General features: G+C 31.7%; 1 protein-coding gene across 1 annotated transcript in view; it reads left to right on the forward strand.

The window, feature by feature from the left end:
* The window catches only part of MYCBP2 (MYC binding protein 2), a 262,243-nt gene that overhangs the window by 70,231 nt on the left and 170,956 nt on the right, over positions 1 to 21,056 (forward strand). Inside the window, exons 13-17 of the mRNA XM_041731051.1 lie at positions 118 to 406; positions 3,883 to 4,087; positions 6,043 to 6,188; positions 6,509 to 6,610; positions 15,774 to 15,881. Of these exons, the coding sequence (XP_041586985.1) occupies positions 118 to 406; positions 3,883 to 4,087; positions 6,043 to 6,188; positions 6,509 to 6,610; positions 15,774 to 15,881 (850 nt within the window). The remainder of the gene's footprint in view (positions 1 to 117; positions 407 to 3,882; positions 4,088 to 6,042; positions 6,189 to 6,508; positions 6,611 to 15,773; positions 15,882 to 21,056) is intronic.

A 21,056-nucleotide genomic window follows, 5' to 3' on the forward strand; every position in this document is an offset into this window, starting at 1 on the left:
AAAAATTTGTCCCAAGTCTGGATGATAATGTTTTAAGATTTTAGAGCTTCATTACAAACTTACAAAAATAATTTACTGATACCCTGCCAGTCTTTTGGCCATTTATTTCTCATTTAGGTGGGTTATTTTATCCCAGAAATAAAAAGTTCTGCATTGAGGTGGTCCTTTTACAATCCTGATGATTTACTAGACTCAGAAAGGTTTGTTGTTGTTGTTGTTTCTTACCAAATTTGTATCTTTCCTATAGGTTTGGTAACAGACTTGAAAGGCCATTTTGTAACTCAGGTAGCTATGGGCAAAGCTCATACTTGTGTTTTAATGAAGAATGGAGAAGTTTGGACATTTGGTGTAAATAATAAAGGACAGTGTGGACGAGACACTGGTGCCATGAACCAAGGGGGGAAAGGTAGGTGTTGGACATGTGGATATTAAATTTTGTGCCATCTTTTCATTAGTTTTTTAGAACAATATGCTGATGAATCTTACTCTTTTCAAAACAAGTGGCTCTTTAATTTCATACTTAAAACCACTGAATTATTTATTTGACATTATATCACTGACACAATTGAATATACTTCAGACTTTTAATTTTGGAGCAAATGAACTTGAGTATTTTTTTCTTTTCTTCATTTTAAAGTTTATTTAAGTAATCTCTATACCCAACAAGGGGCTCACACTCATCACTCAAGATTCAGATTCACATGCTTTTCCCTACATAACCAGCTAGGCACCCCAACTTTTAAAAATTTTACATAAAATATAATAACACCTTTTTGATTTAGCCTTTTGAATGACAAAATTATTCTGGAAAAGTGCATTTTTGAAATTCTTCATTATTAATTCCTTTTACACCACACATTTTCAGTTTTAACCATTTTTGGCAGCAGCCTATCTGGGAGATATATCTTGTTCAATAGCACAAGCTACCTATAATTTAATCAGTTCCCCAACAACTAAAAATGGTTGTTGAGAATACTTGACCCTTTACCAAGAGCTAAATTATAGATGCACCTTACTTACCATATGCTTTGCCCTACACTTAGGCTGTTGACAGAAAGAGGGGTTTATCCTTTGTCATGTTTGTGATTTTTGGTTTGGGTTTTGGTAATAGTTTATGTCTACTTCATTCTTGCTCTCAGTTTTTATTTCTGCTGCTATTAGTGTTATCCTATACCCTTCATTCCAACTGTTGGTTTTCTGTGTGAGCTAAAGAATAGGAAATAGGTATTATTAAGTATTGAACTGTGTTTAAAATACAGAAAAGTTGGGATCCCTGGGTGGCTCAGCGGGTTAGTGCCTGCCTTCGGCCCAGGGTGTGATCTCGGAGTCCTGGGATCGAGTCCCATGTCGGGCTGAGCCACCCAGGGATCCCAACTCTGCATGGAGCCTGCTTCTCCCTCTGCCTGTGTCTTTGCCTCTCTCTCAGTGTCTCTCATGAATAAATAAATAAAATCTTTAAAAAAAAATACAGAAAAGTTTTGGGTTGCCTGGCTGGCTTGGTCAGTTAAGCATCGACTCTTAATTTTGGTTCAGGTCATGACCTCAGGGTCCTAAAATCAAGCCCTACATTGGACTCCATGCTCAATGTGGAGTCTGCTTGAGATTTTTCTGTCCCTCTTCCTCTCTCTCTCTGCCCCCAAATACTTTAGTTTTTAAAAGAGCAAGTCTGTTAGAGCACATTGATTTTAAAAAACAAAGAACAAAAGAAAGGAAAGAAATGAATTACTCCAAAAATGGAAAAATTTGGAGTTAAAGTAGTGAACCATAGTTTTGGGTAATACCTACTAGAAATAAAGGAGAGAAGCAGTTTAATTTTCTATATGTAATATAAATATATACTCGTTATGTTTCATAAAAGTTTTGAACTAAACAATTGTTTCCTTATTATTCTAAAAACTCTTATGAAAATTTGTCATACATTTACATCTATGTTCTAGATTATTACTGTAAATTTTGTAATAACCAAAACAATTGTTAAAAGATGTTTTACTTAATAAAAAAAACACACCTACTCTCCTAAGTAATGAATTAGAAAGGAGACTAGTAGTGTAAGACATATAATGAATATAGATTATATAAAGAACAGAAAGGCATTTTTTATTTTGAAGTTGTTTTGATAAAAAAAAGAAAAAGAAAAAAATAAAGTTGTTTTAAAAAAGCAAGGAAAGTACAGAAAATAAGATTATAATATGGAAAAAATTGTTTATCACATGCCTTATTTTTCAGTAAAAAAAATTATAGATAAGATTCCAGTGTCCTCTATTCTCCTTCCAAGACTTATTATTTATACTCCCTCTCTCTCGCCAATCACAATCACAACTTTGATTCTTAGTCATGTTTCTGTATTTTTACTGGTTCCTATATATTTTACATGTAACATATGTTACATACTCACATTTTATAATAAAAATAAGATACTTCAGAAGTGCTAATATATATCTTTCTGCAAAATAGGTGTTTTTTTTTTCATCTCACCATTGTGCTTGAAATATGTCAATATAAATCTAAAGGATTCATGTTAACTGCTATGTAATAAATCATACTAATATACCATTGTTTATTCATTCTCCTGCTGATAGATGAGTTTATTTCTAATTTTTCACTCTTAATCAATAATTTGAAAACGTCCTTTATCCATATTTCCTGGCAGACATGTGTGAGACTTTCTCTAATATAATTTCTGATGTTGTAGATTTCAGCTTTGCTAGTTTTTTCTTAGAGGAGGTTGTATCAGTTTATAGTCTTTGATTTTCCATATCACTCCAAGAGGTAGTATCAATACTCATTTTTATCAGTTTGATGGCTATGACATTGTAGTTCATTGTAATTTTTTATTGCCTTATTAAAGTAAAACATACATATGGCCAAATACAGATAGCATAAATGTAGATCTTGGTGAATATTCAGAAGCTGAACACATTCCTATCGGCACCTTGATCAATAAATAGTATATTACCAGCACCTCAGGAAGCCCTCTGTATGTTCCTCTCCAGTTACTACCTACCTCTAAAGTTAACACTATAAATTAATTTTGCATTTTTTTGTACTTTATATGAAAAGAGTCACATGAATTCTTTCATGTCTAGTTTTATGAGATTCATTTATATTGTTACTAATATTTATAGATTATTCATACTCATTGTTGTGTAGTAATCAGTTGTATGAATATCCCACAGTTTTGGAACCTTTTTAAGTATTATGGACATTTGGTTGGTTTTTAGTTTGGGTTATTATAAATAGAGTTGCTATGAACATTTCTAGTGAATGTTGGTGAAAATTTCTATGATTTCCTTGGGAGCATGTAACTAGGAGTTCAGAATAGCTAGGTCCCTCATTTTTCTTTTAATTTGCATTCCCTGATTATTAGTAATATGTTAGATCATTTCTTCAAACTTATTTTTCTCATTTTATTGATTGGTAGGAATTTTTGTTATGTTGTATGTGTTCCACATATCTTTGACTACCTATGGCTTATCTTTTACATTTATTGTTTCATTTGTATGTATGTAATTTCTGAATTTTGGTGACAAGTTTTTCATTATTTTTCTTTATAAATTTTTGCTGATTGCTAGTAGTGGGAGGATGTTCTAGAGCAGAGGGACTAATGGCTTAGAACATGGTTGCGGTGGTGTGTTGAATGACAGTGTTGGCAGTGAGGATGGAAATGAGGGACTAAAATCAGCAAAAGTTAAAAGTGATTGGCAGAAAGTAACAAGAGAGAAAACTTATTTGTGGTTCCTAAATTAAATTTTATCTTTGTTGTCTTATATTTTAACATTCCTTTGTATATTCACTTGGATTAATATATGTTATATAATTTTGTCAGTTTTTTAGACACAGGAGTAATCTTATATAAAAGTTATAAATTGATCTGTCAAATAGGTTTTGGAGTTGAAAATATGGCAACAGCAATGGATGAAGACCTGGAAGAAGAACTAGATGAAAAAGATGAGAAGTCTATGATGTGCCCTCCAGGCATGCATAAGTGGAAGCTGGAACAGTGCATGGTGTGTACTGTCTGTGGAGACTGTACAGGTTATGGAGCCAGTTGTGTCAGTAGTGGGCGTCCAGACAGAGTCCCTGGAGGGTAAGAAAATGATTAATACTGAAGAAATAAAATATTGGTAGAAAGTATGCGCAACACATTTCTTTACAAGATTGTTCCAGAGTGTATATTCTACTTTGTTGTTTCTTGAGGGCATATTGGCATATATATGTAATTCTAGTAATTGTTTCCTGTTATAATAGTTTCTAGTTTAGTGTCATTTTTATTTAAGTTGCTTTTCTTTCATTTGATTTATTTAAAGCATTATTTAAAAACAAGTCATAAATTTCTTCAAGGCTTAGGGCTATGCTTAATTTGTATTCTTTTCTTAAGACTAATGCCAAATATCAAAAAAAAAAAAAAAAGACTAATGCCAAATATCCATTTTTGTTGAACATGAATCTTTTCCCGATGGAATTATCAAATGTCATAAAATACTTGATTAAGGACATGATTTTCTTTTAAATTTATGTTCACAATTTTAGGTGTTCTAGGAACTATCACTTCTAAAGCTGCATTATACTAGTTTATATTTATCCTCTGTTATTCTTGTGGACTCCCCCCCTCCCCCATAATAGAGCTCCATTACAATTATTTTAAAGTTTATATGTGAATTTGGCAGAATCAGAATACAGATTTTCCTCTAGAATGTTGGGGAGAATTTTATACTTAGCCTAACATATGAAAATAAATTATTAACAGGCTGTTTCTTTTAGGCTATCGAAATAGTATGATTTTTTAACAATAAGTTTTCTCTAAACTTAAGCAGTTGGTAAATATCACAAATGAATTTCTGAATTCTCTGATCCTTCCTAACATTAATTATTTTTCCTTATGTTTTTTTCCCCAGAGATCTATCAGTTTCCAATAATTATTTATAACCTAAACCTATAGACTTAAATGGACAGTATCCTAACCAAATACAATGATTTCTTTAGTAATGAGGCAAAAATAAATAAATGAATAAAATTAACAGAAGACTATATGCCAGGACACAATGCAGTATTAAAAATGACTTCAATTATTACAGAATTGTGGCTGTGTATCTTAAAATAAATTTAGAGTGCCACATTATCTCTGAAGCACTGCATTTGGACAATGCAGTAGGGCATATTAGTTTATCAATTTTTACTCTTGTAGTTAGTAATCCTCTAAATTGTCAACAGTTGCTTCCATTTAAGCCCAGTAGTTTCACAGGGCACCTAGCTGTGTCTTTCAAAACCGCTGCGAGGTAGTTCCTTTTCTCTTGTATCACCACAAGACTGGATAACCAGGCACAGTGAAACTGTGTAAAGGTTTTCAGTTCTGATCCAACAAATAACATTAAAGCTGCGACTTCTAAATCTATGAAATAGGTGACTAAGAAGTTTGTTGTTCACTGACCCTGTAGGCAACTTCTGGGAGTGTTCTTGTCTTCTTTATGTTGTAATCAAATGTCATAAACTTAGTTCACAACTGATAAGAAAGAACAAAGAAGAGAAAAAGGACCAGTTAATCAGACACAGTGGAAGAAGAGAATGAGAGATGATGACATATAAAGGAGGGAGAGAAAAGGAGATATATCTTATGAAGCTGGCAAGCTGAGCTCACTTAATGATGGCTGTGCACACCTTCCTTAAAGTTAGCTGGTGGAGAACAGTATTTGGTAACTGACTAACCCATCTAGACCATTTAATAGTAATCTGCTGGTGCTTTACTAATTGTGATGACTTTTAAAATATTTGTTAATAGTGGTTTTGAGGATGACAGAATCCATTTGTATTTTCTGTGGGAATATACCAATTATACCTATGAGGAATTTAATAAACTCTTATTTTTAATATTCCATCTATTCATACCTATTCAGGTCTTTAAAATTGGCACATCCTGATCTGAAGGAGAGATTTCATTGCTGACTTATATAACTTAATTTCAGAAATGCTGAAAAGATTATCAAAAAGAGTTTTTTAAGGAAAGAGTAGAAGAATTTCAGTTAATTTTTTTTTTTTTTTTTAAAGAATCTGTGGTTGTGGTTCCGGAGAATCTGGCTGTGCCGTGTGTGGGTGTTGCAAGGCTTGTGCAAGAGAGTTGGATGGTCAGGAGGCAAGACAAAGAGGAATTCTTGATGCAGTGAAGGAAATGATACCTTTAGATCTTCTGCTAGGTAATGTGATGGGTTGGACTATACATCTTGCCTTCAGTTCAGTAATTTATATTAGTATGTGTGTTAAAAAATTAATAGTTAACTATGCCATACTGCTTATATGGTAACTGACAGTATGTCACTAATTAAGGGATAAGGCTCGTTTTCTCGTTTGCTGAGATTCTTCAACTAAAAATAATTTGTGTTTTCATCAGTGTTTTGTTATCTTTGACTTTCTTGAATTTTAAATTTCATATAGTTCTCTCATATCTATTATTGTATCTATCTTTATATGTCTTTTTTGTGTTTCTTTGTGGGTTTTTTTTTGGTCAATCATCTAGCTGTCCCAGTACCTGGGGTTAACATTGAAGAACACCTTCAGTTACGACAAGAAGAAAAACGACAGCGTGTAATCAGGAGACACAGATTAGAGGAAGGAAGAGGTAAGATGTAGCTGCAGAGAAAAAGTATATGAAAATCCATATTCTTACCCTATACTGAGACCACTAAAAGTTTACAGAATAGGCTGACTTGGTAAGACATTGCAGCTAAAATTAATAACATTATAGTAACATGTGAAAATATTCAGGGTATTTACAGTTGTGATAATAACATAGATTTAATACAGTAGGGTATTTATAGAGTAAGTCAAGCATATTAGGAATTTTGCCATCTGCCAACCATCAAAAGCTATTAGCAATGGCGACTTTTTGAAAAATATATATGAATTCCAAGAATTGGTCTTTCACCTAGATTTTGGACTTATGGTTGTTATTTAACCAATAAACAACAGAGTAGTTTAATATAGTATTTTAATTTCTGTTTTCTTAGTCATCTGTGATGATTATCATTTGAACGTGATCCCAGCATTCTTCTTCCAACCCAGTGCATAATTATGTTTTTATATGTCTTCTTCTTCTTCTTTTTTTTTTTTTTTTTTTTTTCTGAAAAAGCTTATTCTGGTTATGTACAAGAAGGGTAAGTTGGAGAGCTTTGGTCAGGTTTTAATTGCAAAGATAGGTATATTGTTTGTTTTTTCCTTGTTGTTTATGACCATTTCTCAGCCTGAAAATACATTTTACTGTGGTTATAGTAAATAGTTTAATACCATTTTACTGTGGTTATAGTAAATAGTTTAGTATATATTCAGTAGCAAAGATAAATATAAGTATTACTAAAGTTGTTCTTGCCCAATAGAATCTTTTCTTTGTAGGATTAAGACAGATGGTTACAGAAATTTGTGATTTTATTCCTTTGTTAGGCAAAATCTTGATTGAAAATATTTACTGATACTGTGTACTTTAAATGCTTATTAGAAATGACATGAAATTTGATACATGAAATAAAATCTATTATACATTTAACTACCATTATAAATTTTTTCTAGGCACTTTTTTTTTTAACAAATAGAATAAATCACAAAATATATAGCGGGCATGGTAAATTCTATTTTCATTAAACTTAAGTTGTGAAACATGCTTGGAACTTGAAGATTGTTCTTTTTAGGATCTGATAAAACAACCTGATTAATTGATACAGGAATGGTTGCTGTTAGTTTGGCTGTGTTTACATAAAATCATTACCTTTAAAAGTGATTTATTTTAATGAGCATGTAGATATTTATATTAGGTATGGGGGAAATTGCATATTAAATGTTTTGTAGAAAATAGGGTAAAATTTAAGTTCTAAGCCTTTATAATATAAAGTAATTGACAATTTCTTTTGTTAATAATATGATTTGTTTAAGGGTAATTTGTCAGTGCATCATTTTACTACCTGTTTTATTTTTTTGGGGGGAAGTATTGGGTTGAATCAAATGAATTGACCCCCTCAAAAAACAGCAATTTCTAATGTTTCAACCAAAGTATAGCAAATCCTTATGATGACATGTAATTACTTCCTCTGTGTGTTGTGTTAGTTTTTTTTATCCCTCTGTAAAAAAGCTTTTCTTCTCTAGTTGTAGTATATTTCTGTATATCAGAAGTAAAAGAACATTGATTATTCATTAGTTCAGCAAGTTTTGTGATTGCAGAATATTCTTTTGCCATTTATTTTAAAATGTGTCATAGACCTTAAAAACATAAACTCTAACCTTTCAAAGGTTTAAAAAACTCCATTATTTAAATGTTTACAGAAATTATTTTACGGTATCTGATTTTATAAACACAGATTTATGTTGTAAGCAGTTGGTATATATTTTCTGATAAGTCCATTTCATCCATTGTCCTCAGTATATAGAAAGGCTTCTTCAGGGTATTGGTGCACAAAAATTTTGTCTTATCTTTATTTTTTGGCTGAGCTCTTTCTTACACATACCATCCTTTTCCATTTGTTAAAACACAATATGTACTAATGGGTTAGGATCTTCATTATGGACCTTATTTATGGCATTTGTTACCTTACATGGTATTGAAATTTGTGCATATTAGAACCATGTCTTTGCTTTGCACAGTCGCCATGGTTACAATGGAATTATGCAGTGAGATATGTTACAATATGCATGTGTTTCATTTAATATAGTACAATGCAAAAGAAAGCCTATTTGTACATTTTATTTTGTAAAAATACTTTTAAATAAGAATTTTAAAGAATTTTAACTGTGTATCCATTTTTAAAAAGACTGCAGATTCTTATTCAGTGACTTTAGGAAATTCTTACACCATATTAAATAATCAAAAAACAGTGTGGTGATATTATACTTTTATGATATTATCTTTATATTCTTTTCCAGCACTCCATTACCAGCGATTTTATAAGAAAACAAATTTTTTAAGAAAATAAATTTTTATAAGGAAACAAAATAAAATTTATACAGAGATATCTTTATACTTGCATAGGGAAATAACTAGAAAGGTAAATACAAAAATGTTAGTAGTGATTTTTTTTCTTAAAAGTGACTTTATAGGTGATTTTTGTTCTTTACAATTGTTTTCTAAATAATCTCCAGTGTGTGTATTATTTTATAAACAAAATAAGAGTTATGTTTTAAAACAGTCATTTTTTCCTAAAAAAAATAGAGACTAGTTCTAAGGCATTTATATTTTACCTTTGCTTTTTAAAAAATATTTTTATTTTATTTATTTATTTTTAAAGATTTTATTATTCATGTGAGAGAGAGAGAAAGAGAGAGAGAGAGAGACAGGCTGAGGGAGAAGCAGGCTCCATGCAGGAGCCTGACGTGGGACTCAGTCCCGGGTCTCCAGGATCACGCCATAGGCTGAAGGTGGCACTAAACTGCTGAGCCACTCGGGCTGCCCTATTTATTTATTTTTTTAAAGATTTTTAAATTTATTCATGAGAGACACAGAAAGACAGAGGCAGAGACATAGGCAGAGGGAGAAGCAGGCTCCATTCAGGGAACCCCATGTGGGACTCGATCCCGGTACTCCAGGATCACGCCCTGAGCCGAAGGCAGATGTACCCAACTGCTGAGCCACCCAGGTGTCTCAAAAATATTTTTATTTTAATTGGATGGAGGAATGCCTTTCAAGTACAGTGCTTTTCATTATGTTAGGACAGTGGTTCTCAAAGTGGTCTCAAAGGGACCAGCATTGCTGAGCACTTGTTACAGTATCCTATTCTCAGGTCCCACTCACCTCAGACCCACTGAATGAAACATTCAGGGAGCAGAGCCCAGCAAACTATGTTTGAACAAGCCAAAGGTAATTCTGTTGGTGCTAAAGTGTGAGAACTGCTGTTCCAGGGTAGTGATGTTCAGAGTCGGTTCCATGGACCTTCTATATCAGAATACCTGGGCCTGAGTCCGAATTTCTGCATTCTGCTAAAGAGCTAGAGAGAATTGTTTGTCTTGTTTTGTCTTGTTAACATGGAAGACAAAACAAAATACAATAAATTTTTAGTATTCTAACTGCATCACATACTTGTATTTTTTTTCCTTAGTCTCTTCTTGGTACTTTTTAGATACTAACAGTTTAGTGTAAGTTAGTAATTATATTCATTAGTAATGGGCTTTTACCTGTGTTGAAATTGCAAACTTTAGGATTAGATTATATTAAATTATTTTACTTGATTAACCTGTCTCCTCCTACTATTTATCAAGTTTGTGTTGTTTCAAAGTTGATCAGAATTTTAGCACCTAGTTCTTGCATTTTAAATTTAAAGCTTTGCTCAGCCTCAGGCCTACTGGTAAAATTTAGCTGCTGCTGTTTATGACACAGTCTTATATAATGGAATGTGCTATTGAAACCTGAAAGAGCAATGTTATTACTTCATTTTTATTAATTTGGAATTTAGTCTTACATTTTTAATATGAATTTTTAGATGTTTTTCTTGAGTGTATATTCTCAGGTACCGATATATTACTCGTTTACATATTTTATTTCAGTGACAATTGTGATAAATTTTAGCTTTATACGTTATACAGCGTTGATTAATATTTAAATTCTTTGAGTCTTATATTAACTATTAACTTTATAGGTGAAGTGCTTGTTCAGTGGAATTTTTAAGTAGAACTCTCTTAACTCATCAGAAGAACTATAGAGTGATTATATCAGTGATCTTTATATTCCTTCTCATTGCCCTCTTGTAAGGAAAACCAAGTTCAAATAATGTTTGAGGCTATATTTCCTTCTTTCTTTTCCCCTAAATGTCGTCAAACTTTCATTATTGGGAGTTATATAGGAGGTGAGCTTATGTTCTGGCTTCCCTGGGAAGTCTCATTTTATGCTGACTGTCTAGGCAATCTCACTCTCAGTAGTTTCACTTGGATAACAGGTTCTGTGGTTAGCAAAGCTCTATGGCAGGGCAGTTCAGAGCATAGGTTCTGAAATTAGGCTTTGGTTCAGATCCTGGCCTCTTCACTTTTACTGGGGATGTATGACCCTGGAATTTAACCACTCTGAACATCCCTTTCCTTACTTTTAAATAATGAGGATTACAACTGTGCATACCTGAGTAGGCATGTTAATGAGGATTAAATGATATGCATGAAAATGCGTGACATAGACTAAGCCCTAACTTATGTATTTGATAATGAAGAATATGATAATGTTAATGATGATGCTGGTAGTAGTGGGCTATTTAGTACATTTCTTTTCTCTTTCAGTTTGATTCTTTTCATCCCTGGCTTTGACTTGATTGCTTTTCTCACATTGGGATGCTGATCGCAAAACTTTATTTTTAACAAAAAAACCCACAGCTTCTATAGAATAAGACATTCCATTTCAATAGGGGAAAAAATCAGTTTCTTACAGTTACAAGTTAGAATGTAAAACAAATCTATTATAGTCTCTAATTTCAAACTAATTGAGTTGAGGTTGCTATTGATTTTTAAGCTTCTAAAACTATTATGTTTTCCAGTATTAGTTTTCAATATAACATGGAAGTCCTTTTCTAATTAAAATATATAAAACATTTAGAAAACATAGGAATAAGTCAGAAAAAAGAATCAGTATAATTATTCATCCAAAGATAACCACTGGTAGAATTTTGGTGTACTTTCTTCTAATTATTTTTACGTATACTTTTTTGTTGAGCTATCTTATTTCATACAATGATATATATTGGTTCCTGGTTTTTTTCCCCTTAATATTAGAAAAATTTGGGGGCTAATTTATAGCAATGCCATTTTAAAGTAATACAGGAATTTAGGTCAGAGGTTTTTCACAAACCTATCCTTTAATTTCTTTTATTATTTTCTCTTTATTTTCTAATCATGTTTTATACATTTCTAGTTATGTCACTGACAATTTTGTTTTACATATTTGGTTAATGTGATAGTATATACATTTCTATATCTTGATTATATTTTTTGTTCCTTCCCTTCCCTTCCCTTCCCATTCTTTTCTACCAAGCAAATGAGGTTTAGTCTAATGGATATACTTGCATATCATACTCCATTATAACGTATCAACACATAGGTCTACTGTGCTAATATCTACACATGTGTGAAAGTACAGGCACATGTTTATTTACAAAAGTGGGATTGTATTATATATACAGTTCTTTGCAGCATCTTTTTCTCATTTTACATCATGAGTACACACTAAATAAATATGGATCTACTTCATTCTATTTAAGAGCTACATAACATTTTGTAACATGACTGTACTGCAGTTTATTCAACCATTATTCTCTTGATGGACATTTAGGTTCTTTTCAGGTTTTTGTGAGTTTTTCTACAATAAATATTCTTAAACTTATAGCCATGTGTATTGGAGCTTTTGTTTATATAGTAGAGCTTCCCAGAAATAGAATACGTGGGCCAGAGAGTATTTATGTTTTAAATTTTAACAGTTGCTTCAGATTGTTTTTTGAAATGTTACAGGAGTTTATCTTCTCAAGACTAATGTATAAGAGTGGTGTTTTCTTCTAGCATCATATGTATTCTTAATTTTTATAAAACATAAACAGTGCTAATTTAAGTAGCACAAAAGCATTTTCTGCATAAAAAACTTACATAAAAATTTCTTGGGGCACTAGGGTGGCTCAGTCAGTTCAGCATCTGACCCGTGATTTGGGCTCAGATCATGATTTCAGGATTGTGGGATTGAGCCCTGTGTCAGGCTAGCACTCAGTGGGGAGTCTGCTTGAGATTCTCTCTTCCTGTCCTCCCTCTGCCCCTCCCCCCTGCTCACGTGCTTGTGTGCTCTCTCTCTCAAAGAAATAAATCTAAAAAAGTGTTTTTTTAGAGATTTTATTTATTTATTCATGAGAAACACACACAGAGAGGCAGAGACATAGGCAGAGGAAGAAGCAGGCTCCATGCAGGAAGCCTGATGTGGGACTTGATCCTGGGACTTGGGTTCACGCCCTGAGCTGAAGGCAGACGCTTAACCGCTGAGCCACCCAGGCATCCCTAAAATTTTTTAAAAGGATTTCTCTACAGCCTCATCTCTCTGACTCTTTTCCTGTTCCCTGTGCCCAAACATTTTTTTCCCCATGTCTTTGAACCTTTGTAGTTCTACTACCTCTTTTATTAAGTCTTAGCTTATGTGGTATCTCTTCTTATACCCTGAAACTCCCTGCATTCCCACCTGTAAGGTTTGCTGGCTGCCCTTTCAGTGTGCTTAATTGTGTCGTAGCATACAGTCATAATTTCTTGAGTTGTGCATAAACTCCGCCCTCCTCCCCCCATGAGACTGTGAGCTTCTTAAAGCAGAGATGATGTCTTGTTTTTCCAAGAGTTTCCAGGACCTAGTGTGGTGCCTGAAATTGGTCGATACTTAATATGTCTTTGTTGAGTAATTGAAAACATTTCATGGATGTCTCATCACTTCTAAAATAAAGTTTCATGGTAGAAAAAGTTTTTTAACTTGCTTTTCATATGTATTTCTAAACTCATTTCACACTGCTTTCTGCTTCATAACCTTATACTCCATCTGTTTCAGCTGTGTGTTTTTAATGGCCATACAATATTTTTTTAATCTCTGCATGCTTTTAGAAATCCTGTTTCTTTTACCTGAAATGCTCTCTCTTCCTTCCTTCTCTCTTGGCAGACTTTTTCTCATTTTTTCACTCAAGTTGATGGATCACTTTTCATCCTTCAGGATGTATACAGATTTCGTTTATAACATTTATTATACATAACATTGCAGTTCTTAGTTTTTGTCTTCCCTAATGGACTAAATTCTAATGAGATCCTTGTTTTTGTCATAATATCCATGATACCTGGTGTCTGTTACATTAAAGATAAAAAATAGCAAGTAAGTGAATGACTGAACTATGTTTATAGGAAAAATTATTTTAGTCCATGAGTCACAAGTATTTTAGAACCTGATAGGCTGGTATTATAAGTGGTCATTTAAATTGAGCTCAAATGGTATACTTTCTAGGCATGATTGATTGCCTGTGGGCCTTCTAAATTTTTATATCAAAAGACTCTTAACAAGATTGAATTTACTGAGACATACCTATGAATATTATGGGTATACTATTTTTGTGAGAAGAAATAAAATCCCAAGCAGACCATAGAAATCAGAAAAGGGTAATGTAACTTCGTATTATTGTTATTTTTATATTTACAATTGTTTCAGGTAGTTGGAAAGTGTCTCATGCTTTTTAGAGTGATTTATATTATTTGCTTTAGTGAATTAATTGAAAAATGCATGTTGAAGAAATAAGACATTTTGTTCATATTTTTATAATCTTAGATTGAAAACTGCTACTACATTACTAGGAAATAATATTTGATTTTTCTGTTAACTTTAAATTAGTATATTTCTATCTATAGTAATCATAGAATATATTTATTATTCCTGAATTTTTATAGAATTGATGCTGCTTGTATTTTATCTATCTCAAGACATAATTAAAAAATATTTTCCTACCCATTTTTTAATATTTAATGAAAGTACTTTGGTATTGAGTTTGCATTTGTCAAATTTTATTATAGGGCAGTAGTTTTATTTTGTTCCATTGTTAGAAAAATTAATTATACCTGAAGAGGTTTAGAAAATCAAGAAAAAACTGACTTTACTTAAAAACATTCACTGCTTATATACTGTCAATTCCCCTTTCAAATACTGTAACTTCTCTTAATGTCAAATTTAGAGTGTTTTGAAATTTGCAGGCATTTTTGATGTTGCTCAAACTCAAGGAAGGTATAGTTCTATAAGAAAAGAACTGAAATTTTAAGATATAATTTAAAATTTTCCCTTCTTTTTAAGCTAAACCATAATAGGGAAAAGCAGATTATAATTTTTATTGAAAATAATTGTGCTATTGATTTTTTTCATGGATGTAAGTGGAAAGAACTGTAATCTATATGAATGTGCATTTGTATTTGTATGTATGTCTATGTAATAGAAGATCTTCAGAAAGAAATCATTTTATCAGAGAATCGTTAATGTTCCAAAAATGTTACCTGGGTTAAATTCTCCTCTTCAGCATCAATATGAAGCTCAGTTTATCCTTGTTTCTGATTTTGTATATATTGTTAAAGAAATCACATATGAAGTTAGATTTATATTTTTTAGAAAGTTAAATACAGGTTCTATAATCCTGTATTCATAAAGTAGATTTTATAAATATGCATGTACATGAATGGGTGTCCACATGTTATATTTATGTATCAGATCATAGTGATTTTTGGTTTTGTTTTTTGCTGTCTTGTTTACCTATCTGTATACCAGAATGTAGTTAAGTAAGTAACATCTGTCTTGGTTTTGTAGCAAGACAGATGTGGATTTTAAATCTTGAAGACCTTGTTAAAATTTAATCATTAATTTAAAAATTAGTTAGCTTTGTTATTTTAATAAGAAAGATATTTGTTTTCTATGAATATTTCATTTACCTAAGCTTGACTATATATGATATTAAAAATATTTGTAAGATCATTTGATTTAATTGAACTTTTCCAATTATGTACTTGAGACTCTTAGTAACTATTTGATAATTTTGTATATAATTTTACAATTTTTAAAATAAAAGTATAAAAAATTTTACTTTATCAACTATATTTTAGATTTTAAAACTTATGTGTGAAATGGGGGTGAGGGGATTAAAGTGGGGGAGTTGAGAGAAAAATATAATGTCTAAAACAGTAAAGAATAAATTTCCATGCTTTTTAGTTTGAATTATTTTTGTTCATTGTAGTGTTTTCATTTTGTGAGCTTTTCTATGCACATACAAAATGTTTCTCCTCAGGCCCCCTTGTATTTGCTGGTCCTATTTTTATGAACCATCGAGAACAGGCTCTAGCCAGACTCAGATCCCATCCAGCTCAGCTAAAGCATAAACGGGACAAGCACAAAGGTATTTGGTCTTCCTTATCAATTAGGTGGGATACTTTCCCAATTTCTTCCACTCATTTGAATTTTGTCTCTGGGAAAATGCACAAACCTAATTCTTCTACTTTGCTTCTATCATTATATAGCCTGAGGAGAAAGAACATGCTGAAAGATGTACTGTTTGTCAGTGACTGTCAATCTCATTTCTTTTTATTTGTTAGCTTTAATAAAGAAGACATTTTGCAGTTTTTCTTTTCCATTTCTTTTCAAATTTCATAAAGTTGAGGGAGGGTGGAAATCATTATTGCTTTGTTTTTTATCCTTTATTATTTGCTTTTAGATGACTACTATCTGACAATTTGTAATCCTTTTTAAAAATAAAACGTTGTGTGCTTTATTTTAGAATTAACAAAATCACTAAATTCAGTGTATAAAGTGATAATGAGTTGACTGCTACTACACTTCCCCATTGTTTTAATTTTGAAGTTTATATACACAACACATACAAATTACTTGGTATTTGAGGGTTGTGATAGGAGTAAGTAAAGAGTGAGTTTATAGACCTGTTCTAGTCCTCAAAAACTGTCAGAGGTCTAGACAAGTCTGTGAGTTGACTAGGAATCTATTTCTGTATCACTCTTTGAGATCTCACAGCTCTGGGTTACTTAGAAATATTCCTAAAGCAAGCTTATTCTCTCTTAAACTACAGCTATGGGCCAACCAAGATCAGGAAAGAATTTAATGCAGAGGATTTATAAATTTGTATATAAATTCTGCTGTGAATCCCTGCATGTGAATCAGGGGCCCTTTGACAAGTATACTTTATAGTTGCTGCTTTCTTAAATGCTCAGGATATACCCACAAAATAGAATAGGAATTTTTAGAAACATACATTCCATGTAGACAAATTAACCTGTTTTGTGTCTTATTTTTTCTTTGCTACTAAACTGTTACAGACTAATTTTATTTTTAGACTTTCATATGCAGTATATTAAGATCGAATTTATTTTTTACATTTGCCTCTATCAGTTTATCAGTTTGCCACTCAAAGCATAAACACAAAACAAAACCTGTTAATAGTCAAAGCACAGGTAGAGCACTATTTAAGATATATTCTACAGAAATAAAAATTGAGAATATTTTAAATCTAATGTGATTAATATAGAATTTGTGATTGCTTTATTTACTGAGTGCTCTAATAACACCATGAATATTTAAATCTAAGGAATGTTATTTGGGGTATACTATGTAAATTATTTTATTGCCAGAATCTCTGATACCACGCCACTATTAGAATGGATTTTCTCAGCTTCCTTTTTTACCCCCAGTTAATGAAAAGTGGAATTTTTTTCACTACTTTACCTGAGGTTAAATGTTCACATTTCATGAAAACAGTTTAAAATTTTTTCAGCTACATGTTAGTATCTTATGGCCAAACATCTTTATTTTTTTTGCAGAATTTGAAAATGAAATACTAAATGCAGACTATGGTTACAGATTTAAAACAGTTAGTTTACAGTGTCTCATTGAGTAGCTGTAGGAGGTATTCAACAATAACTAGCCTTACTTCATCTTACCTGCCACAGATATATTTTATAACAAGAGTGCATTTTTTTCGCAACCTCTTTAGAAGAACTTACTTGTGGTCTTACAGTATACAGCTAGTTGTGTGTATGCATATGTGTTTTTATCAGGTTTTATGGTTTTATAGAGTGAAACAGTATCATCTCTTTACCACCAAAATGAATTTAAAGTGTAAGTAATATTTTATCAAATGGTACTTTATTTTATGTAAAGAACATAATTTACCACTCACTAATTTCTGTATACCCACACATTCTCTCTTCCTATTCCCTTTGCATTCACTGTCCCTGTCACTTAATCATCTCGCCATGCACTGCTTATACTCTTGCTACTTACAATCATAGTCTTTTAGTAAATATTTCCTACATACATTTTTCTGTTTCTTTTTTTTTCTCATCCTGGTTGTCTTTCACCGAGAAATTTACTCTATTAATTGCTGTGTCCTGCCTTACATTTAATTGTACTGGTGGTACAAATTGTAGAATGGTGATAGTTAAAATTGTCTCAACTCTTAATTTTTTTGTGGGAGTATGTGGAGGATAGAATTGTGGGATTATTTGTTACAGAAGTGAGTACTAAGATGGAAAGTTGGAGAGCTTTTGGCTGATTGGAGAGAATTCAGAGGTCACAGAATCCAAACTGTTACAGGCAAATTTTGACTAGAGGCAAACTAGAATATATAAGGCTGAGTTATTAAGTATAACATATAATCCATAAAACATACAGTAAATTATTTTAGAAATGTAGCCATAGACTATATTTCAAACAGATAACTGGATTAACATTTGTTTCTGCTATTCAGTGCCTTACATAGAAAAAAATTTTGATACAGTACTCCTGGTTAGGAACACTTTGAAATCTGACTTGAAGTGACTAATGTGAAAACCCCCAAGGCTCACTGATAAACATCTGTGTGTATTTTACATCTCTTTTCTATTTAGAAATGGTGTGGTATAATGAAAATGTTAATGGCCTTTGGAATTAAGCCTCAGTTTTAGTCCTGAAATAGTTTATTTTTACAAAAGATTTAAGATGTCAGCCAGTTGGTGGTGGTAAAATGCATGAGTCTTGTTTTTGATTAAACTCCAAAACTGCTCTACCATATCTTACTTTGAGCTGGTTACTTAACCCTTCTAAGCCTTGGTTTTCCCAGCCGCAAAATAGAGTAACAATACTGATCTCATCTGTATTGATTTTTAAAAAGCCACAATAGTGAATATTGATTGAACAATTTTTATGTATTATTTCAGTTAATCCCCATGAGGACCTTGTCAGGTAATGTACCATTATTGCTACTTCATGGATGGGAAAGCAAAGGCTTAAAGAAAGTCCAGTGTCCATTTACCATACAACTAGCGAACCGTAGAGACAGGATTCCAGTTCAAGTCTCTTCGTCCTCAGTGCCCACTAGAACTTATCCACTGTGCTATTTAAATTTTCACAGTCTTTAGCACAAAGCAAGGGCATAGTGAATCATAGCTGATAAGTGCTTTGCTGTTTTTAATCATTTTGCTCAAAGTGCTCACTAGTCCTATGACAGTATTGTGTAATGCATGACTATAAGATTACCCAGGAAAGTGTAGATTTAAGTAAAAGTTAAAATTAAAAGCTAGAGCCTTTAAATATTGGATCTTCTTTTTTCTATGTGTGCGCACAAATATGCACAAATAGTGTAGCATATATATATATGTATATATACACAGTATTTTAGATACATACCTGTCAAAATTTTATAGCTATTATAGTTTCTATATCACATATGTATGAACATACTCAGAGGAAACTGAGGATATGCTTATATTTAAATGGCCAATTACTTAAATATTCAGACCTAATTATTTTTCCTGCAAATCTGAGATTAATTTTATTGCTGCTCATTATCACTTTACTGAATAATAAGCTTGAGCAGAATTAATCTTGCTGTATTTCACTTGCTGATTCTTGAATGGATACTGAATTTTTGTCTACAAATCAGGTACCTTTTTTCTTTAATAACCTATAAATTTCTAAATCATTAGAAGTATACTTGATTTTTTTAAATGACATCAAATACCAGGTACAGATAAGTATTTTAAAAGTTCTTCCACTTCCTGCTGATAATGATCAAGAACTTCCTCTCTGTTTTTTTTTCACTTATGTTTTCACCATCTGTAATATTTGAGAGATTATTTTATATAGCTAGATAAAGATTTGTTTAGATGAACTTGAGCAAAATGTTTATGGTATTTTTACCTTTAAATAATAACTACTATTCTTTTAATCACTATGATTTAAATCAGTAAATTACTAGGCTTTTTTTTTTTCCTCCTTCCCTGTTGCTATGCCTCTATTGTGGGATTTGTGTCTATATTTATTAATCTCTGACTCACAGGAGAGGGCAAAATGCTAAACTCAAAGGTAAAAACTTCTAATTAAGCATCAATACATTTATATAAAGTGGAGTGATACTTGTAATATTGGATTTAGTTAATTCTGACAACATCATGAACACAGTTTGTTTTCTCTATTAAAAGAGATTTGGTTTTAATAATTAGATTTACCAAGTGAGATAAAGCTGTAAAATTTCTATACATCTGTCATCTTATTTAGTTTTTACATAATTCTTATTCCTTTTTATATTGGCTCTTGTTTATATTAACCATTCTACTGCCTTTCCAAGATGAGGAGTCTCCAGACTAAGATTGTATTTCATTTTGAATGGAGTTTTAAACAAAATGTGATTTTTTTTTTTTTACCCCATTCATTCTTGCAGATTTAATTTGGCAAACCCACATTAGGTAATTTAGCAAAAGAGGAATCCTTTTCTTTATCCTATTATAGTAAAACCTCTCACTAATTCAGAATTTATTATACTTCAGATGCAGTATTTGTGATCTTTTTGAGTAAAAAATTCAAAATAATTTCTTCCTCTGAATTTTCAGGGTCATACTTATAAGGGGAAACCTGTCTAAAATCACTAGCTTTTCAAACCAAGGGCTCAAGAAATGAAGGATTCCTTCAACGTGCCTTCAGCCTCTGGGTCCAGCAATTAATTCTTGTATGTTAAAGGACTTTTATGTTTATGGTACATTTTTATGTAATATAGGCCTATTTTGAATAATGTAGGTAACCACATTTTATTTATTGTAGCATTTAGTTTATAATTGATAATCTGTACTGCTTGAAGGTATTAAAACTGAATTTTTATCTAAATGTTCTATGATTAAGACCTTTTCAGTAAGTCATATGGGCCAACCCATTCTGTTATTCCGAATTAGTGAGGTTTTACTGTCCTAGCGTTATAAAGAGTTTAAAGATTTTTTAAATAATACAAAGTTAGTTATAAAAAGGGAACTCATAATTTAGGCCAATCTTGTCTTACCTGGATTGTTACTAAAGGTTAGAAATATTAGATAAAAGAAGAAAGAGTAACATTGAATATGAAAGGATTTGATGTTATTCTGTCTAGCATTCTAAAATGGGCAATAAAAATTCGGATTTAATTAAAAATGTGTGTCTGTAGATCCACATGTGTACCTGCTTATTAGAGTTGCTATACCACATAAGAGTGGCTTAGACTAGTTGACCTTTTGAAATTCCTTCCAGATTTATATTTATTTCATGTGCAAGGAATTTG

The sequence above is a fragment of the Vulpes lagopus genome, chromosome 16 (assembly GCF_018345385.1).
Source record: "Vulpes lagopus strain Blue_001 chromosome 16, ASM1834538v1, whole genome shotgun sequence".
NCBI lineage: Eukaryota > Metazoa > Chordata > Mammalia > Carnivora > Canidae > Vulpes > Vulpes lagopus.